The 5,437-nt window shown below is 31.1% G+C and overlaps 1 protein-coding gene across 1 annotated transcript; it reads left to right on the top strand.

Moving 5' to 3' along the window:
• Positions 1-514: 514 nt before the first annotated feature.
• On the top strand, positions 515-1,462 carry LOC101436710 (olfactory receptor 8H1-like). The gene has a single exon (XM_004476921.1). The coding sequence runs from the start codon at positions 515-517 to the stop codon at positions 1,460-1,462; it is 948 nt and encodes a 315-aa protein (XP_004476978.1).
• Positions 1,463-5,437: the final 3,975 nt, after the last annotated feature.

The following is a 5,437-nucleotide window of genomic DNA, read 5'->3' as shown; positions in this document are numbered from 1 at the left end:
GATGATGCATTAAAACTCTTATCATTGGTTTTTATATGTCCAGCCTTTTTTCTCTTTTCTGAATTTAAATGTAAATAGGAATATAGTACTATGTGTATGATCTCTGGACTCAACCAATCTTGGGAAAATCACGGAGTCAGCAGTTGTTTGTGACTCCGGAAAATTTACTTAAATTTCTATGCCTTATTATAACCTAACAATGTGTACAGTAGTGATATCTATGCCATAATATTTTCATCTGGATATATGTGTTAATAAAGGTAGGTAATTTATAATAATTTCAAGTTCTTTCTAATTATGAAATATGTGAGCTTCTATTATATAATACCCAAATAATGATGTACACCTAATTTATACTGGGAAGTCAAACTAATTTGCAAATTCCTCTTTATTATGAGTTTCAAGAATGAAAACTATCTTTTAAATCACTGATCACTCACATTAATAGAGAGGTTTTGAAGTCATTCATGCTGATCACCTTTGATTTCTCAATAATTTACAACAGTTCAACACTATGGAATATCGAAATAACACGAATGTGCCTGACTTCATCCTTATGGGACTGACAGATTCTGAAGAGATCCAGCAGGTCCTCTTTATGCTGTTTCTCCTGATATACCTGATTACTGTGCTAGGGAATATAGGGATGATACTGATAATTCACCTCGATCTCCAGCTTCACACTCCCATGTATTTTTTCCTCAGTCACCTGTCATTCCTTGATCTCAGTTATTCAACGGTCATCACACCTAAAACCTTAGAGAACTTGCTGAATTCCAACAAGTCTATTTCATTTTTTGGCTGCTTCATGCAAATGTCTTTTTTTGTCTTCTTGGGAGCCACTGAATTTTTCCTCCTCTCTTCAATGGCCTATGATCGCTATGTAGCTATCTGCAACCCTCTTCATTACCAGGTTATTATGTCCACAAGACTCTGCTATGCCCTCATCACTGGGTCCTACATGATTGGATTTATTGACTCTTTGGCCATGTTTCTTTCCATGAACAGTTTGCACTTCTGCAAATCCAATGTAATCTATCATTTTTTCTGTGACTTAAACCCACTTTTAGCCCTGTCCTGTACTTACACACATGACACTGAAACCATGATATTTATTTTTGCTGGCTCAACTATATCAGTGTCTCTTATTTTACTCTCTCTGTCCTACATCTCCATCTTGTCCAGTATCCTGAAAATTAAGTCCTCTTCAGGAAAGTGCAAAGCCTTCTCTACTTGTGCTTCCCACCTCCTGGGTGTTACCATCTTTTATGCAACCATGATTTTTTCTTACTTAAAACCAAAGAAGTCCTACTCCTTGGGAAAGGATCAAGTGGCCTCTGTTTTTTATACTATTGTGATCCCCATGCTCAATCCATTCATTTATAGTCTTAGGAATAAAGAAGTGAAGAATGCTGTCATTAGAATCATGCAGATGAGAGAGAACTCCAGGCAATTGAGATGAGCATGATGTTCAACATTCAAGTACTTCTTTTCATTCTTTCCTACTTGGATATTTAATGTGTATCTCTCTGAATACTCTGGTATCTTTTAATTCTTTGCATTTCTAATGAGTCATCCTCTACAGCACTATACATGATCTGAAATACTTCCAAGTGTATGTTTATAGAAACAAATATAGGAATTGGAATATATGAAACACGTGTTAAGCTCTAGATTAAAATATATGTGTATTTTAGAGCAATTAATGATTAAAAAGTGGAATTATCTTCCAAATTGTATCATGGAAATTCCCATGAATGTTCCAATTTCACATAGATTTATTATTGAAAGGACTTTCAGAAGTCATTACATTAATTCTGTTTAAGAAATATAGCAATGTCATAGAGTGCTGCTTTGAAATAGCCAATCAAGGGTTCAGATTCTTGATCTCCTGGCTTTTTGATGCATATCCCTTAGTAAATTACTGTATCTTAAAATCCAGTTTCCTCAGTTGCACAAGAAAAATAAATAAATTTAAGTCTATAGAGTGATTATAAAGATGAAAAGAGATGATGAATGAAAATAATTTCTATAATACTAATAAATTTTAGCCACTATCATCAGAATTCTTTCTTGCAAAATTTTGAATATATAATAGTTTTTGTTATTAAAATGTTCACTGGTGGTATACAAATGTTTCTGGATAATCCTATTTAAGAACAAAAATTATCTAAAAATGAAAAATCTCACTTCAACGTTTGTTCATAAAGGAGAATAAATGATTCTGATATCAATAGTTTAAAGAAAGGATAAATGTGAACATTGATAATGATTTAGAATATATTTTAAAATGTTAAAGAAAACTTAAGCACCCTAAACTTTTTTGATAATTTTATTTATCATCTTCCAGACTAATCTTATGTCTGTATATATGTAAATTAAGTATTTATGCAAAATTATTTTCATTTTCTGTTTTTCTTTTGCAGCTTTGGAGATCCACTCTTCCCTAAAATATTTGGTAATTCTCTTGTCATTAAACTTGTGAGAATAATGTTTTATTGTTACATAAGACAAATTCAATTCTCTCATCTTGCAAGGCATTAACACCTGAAATGTGTAAATTCAGGAGCTTAACTAACTTCACACAGTTACATTTTTTTATGTGTACCTGATAACCATTTGAAAACCTTCTTATTCTTGTTATGTCAATAAATGTCAGTAGTTAGTATGTGTTTAATTTTAATGTGATTTGAAAATTATTTCCTTTTCCTCATTTTTACTTTTATTATAGTTTTTAAAATGCAATAAATTCTTTAATTTTTTTGATTATTTCTATTAAAAACTTTAATAGAGAATAGTTGTAAAGATAAGAATGGATAATGCATCTAAAGAGTGTGACATCCATTGGGTTTTAGTGAGCTAATTTGCTAAAATTTCCCTTAAAATAGTTATCTAAAACCTAGACCTGCAGTTTTACTTTGCTAAACAGTATATATTAAAAGAGAATGTATTTTATCATTTTACAATATTTGATTTGTTAATATGAACTTTTACAATGTTTATTGGATATATTTTTTACACTCATGATTTTATTCTGTTAATTAATACTAATATTTTCTTTGTACAGTTGTATTTGTTTACTTTTCTAATGATTTTTCAATGATTAAAATAATGTTCAACATCTGTTTAATGCTTAAAAAGTTTAAAAATTTTTCACCAGATCATTGCTGTTCATTAATTTATTCAAATTAAAATGTGCTTTATTTTCCTCTACATCCTGAATTTTATGCTAATATTAACTTACCATAAATACATCCATATAAAATATCATAATATGTTTAATTTGTGCTCTGAACTTTATGTGGTTTAGAATCTGTATTTATTGCAATTCTTCTTTCTTTTGTTTGCAATTAGAGATGTGTTTGATAAGCATTTTCTTTTTAATAACATATTCTTTTACTAATCTATTATCTTGTACATGCACCGTGACTTTTCCTATATTTATAACATTGCATTTTATGGGCATTTTTATGGACAGATGCAGACTTGCTATCATTTATGTACATTTTTATGGCTCAGAATATATATGCTGTTTGTTGTAGATGGCAATGGTGGGCGAAAGATGCTCTAATTTTTCAGACAATAAGTTTAAGGATGCTTAAGTTTTAAATAAATACATACTACTCTAAAATCTTATATTTTAGAAGGCATTTATGACATTATTAAATAAATATGATGTAAACTTTGGACAATATGAAAACACTAGACTATTGCATTGTCCCTCTTTTATCCCTTTATCTGCACATTTCAAATCCTACATAAAATTTTATGTAAGATTTGGCTGAAGTATTTTGGTTATGGTGGTATGTCGATATTATAAGTATTTTAAATGTTGGACTCTTTAAATAATGATAAATAAAATAAAGATGGACTATAACAAAGCAAAATATGAATATTAGTCTTTATTTGTGAATGATTTATTTTATATAATAATAGTAGAACTAGATTCTATTACTAGAGCACCTATTGAGTGCCAGTAATATTCAAAGGGCATTAGGTATATAAAGAACATAGCTTATCTTCACAAGATATCTCTCAGGTTAACCATCATACAAATTTAAAAATAAAAATTTTACAAGGCCCTCCAGACCCAATTTGATCTTGAAATACCTAAAATTTAATCACAGGTAATAGAAGGCCATCCTCCTACTTGATCAAGAAATTATCAAAAATAATCCTCTAATTTCCCCTATGTCACACACATCACATCAAGTCCATCAAGGTATTACATTGGTTCTATATACAAAGATATACTGTTTTTAACACCGTTTTTGCCTTCACCTTGGTCAAAAGACCCATCAATTCGGTCTTTAAATTATACCTGAAGCCTTCTAGATTGATTCCCATTTTTCTGCTTTATTCCCTTTGAGCCTAATCTAAATTTAGGAATCAGAATATTATGTTACAATATAATGTGAATTATGTGACTTTTCTTAGATCTGCTAGACTTCTTGTCACACAAATTTAAAACTTAAAACTTTTACAAGAGCTTCCAGATCCAATATGCTCTTGCCCCTCATCCTTACTTCTATGAATTGATCACTTATTCTTATGTCTCTTCATGCTTACTTTGGAGCAGCCATACTGACCTTCTCACACTTACCTATACACATTCATCCTGAGATTGCCTGGACTTGTTCCATTTTTTCTTCTTTCAGACATCCCTTTTCCCTAGATAACTGCATGAATCTTTTCTCATTCTATTGCTCTTAAGAATATTCTGACCATCGTATTTAAAATCGCATCTGCCCCATCCCTCATCAATTCTGCATTTGCTTTCATCAGCAGATACAGTATCTGACATTCAATTTGTTTTGTTTAACTTTTGTTTCCACTTTATCTACCTCTCTTCTAGAAGTTCTATAGACACAAGACTAATTACAAATTAGGTTCAATCCTTTATTGCCAGCACCTAGCACAGTGAATCAAAAAGTGCATTTTTATGACTGAATTTTACAGATGGTGAAACTGGGGCACAGATAGATTACAGAAATTGTTCATGGTGAATTGACAGGATCAAGAAGAAGCTCACATTTGGTCCAAGACAGTCTGACTTTAGAGCTCACATTCTTCTTCGCCACACTATGATATGACTGATTTTCTTCAAAAGCTCACTACTATTACACACTCTTTTCAAAGGTTTTACACCTATAGGATTTTAGAACAAGTCTAAATTGGGGTACATATTTCAATCTATCATAGTCCTCTGTTGGGAACAAAAAAGACATTGTCTTCCCATGGGCAAAATATATTCACTCCTCAGAATATCCCAAACTCCTTAAGTCATTTCAGTAACAACTCTTATTCCAAAGACTCTTTAAAAACTATAATGTAAATTGTAGTCCATGGTTAGTAGCAATGCTTCAATATGGGTTTGAGGCAGGCTAGTTTAAGGAATGAAAATACAGAACTGGGACCTGGCATAAACATGACCTTG

Source organism: Dasypus novemcinctus, chromosome 10, assembly GCF_030445035.2.
Source record: "Dasypus novemcinctus isolate mDasNov1 chromosome 10, mDasNov1.1.hap2, whole genome shotgun sequence".
Lineage (NCBI taxonomy): Eukaryota > Metazoa > Chordata > Mammalia > Cingulata > Dasypodidae > Dasypus > Dasypus novemcinctus.
This window is presented reverse-complemented; position numbering and strand designations above follow the sequence as displayed.

Coding starts and splice junctions, on each gene's coding strand:
- LOC101436710 (XM_004476921.1), top strand. CDS start 515: ATGGAATATCGAAATAACACGAATGTGCCTGACTTCATCCTTATGGGA.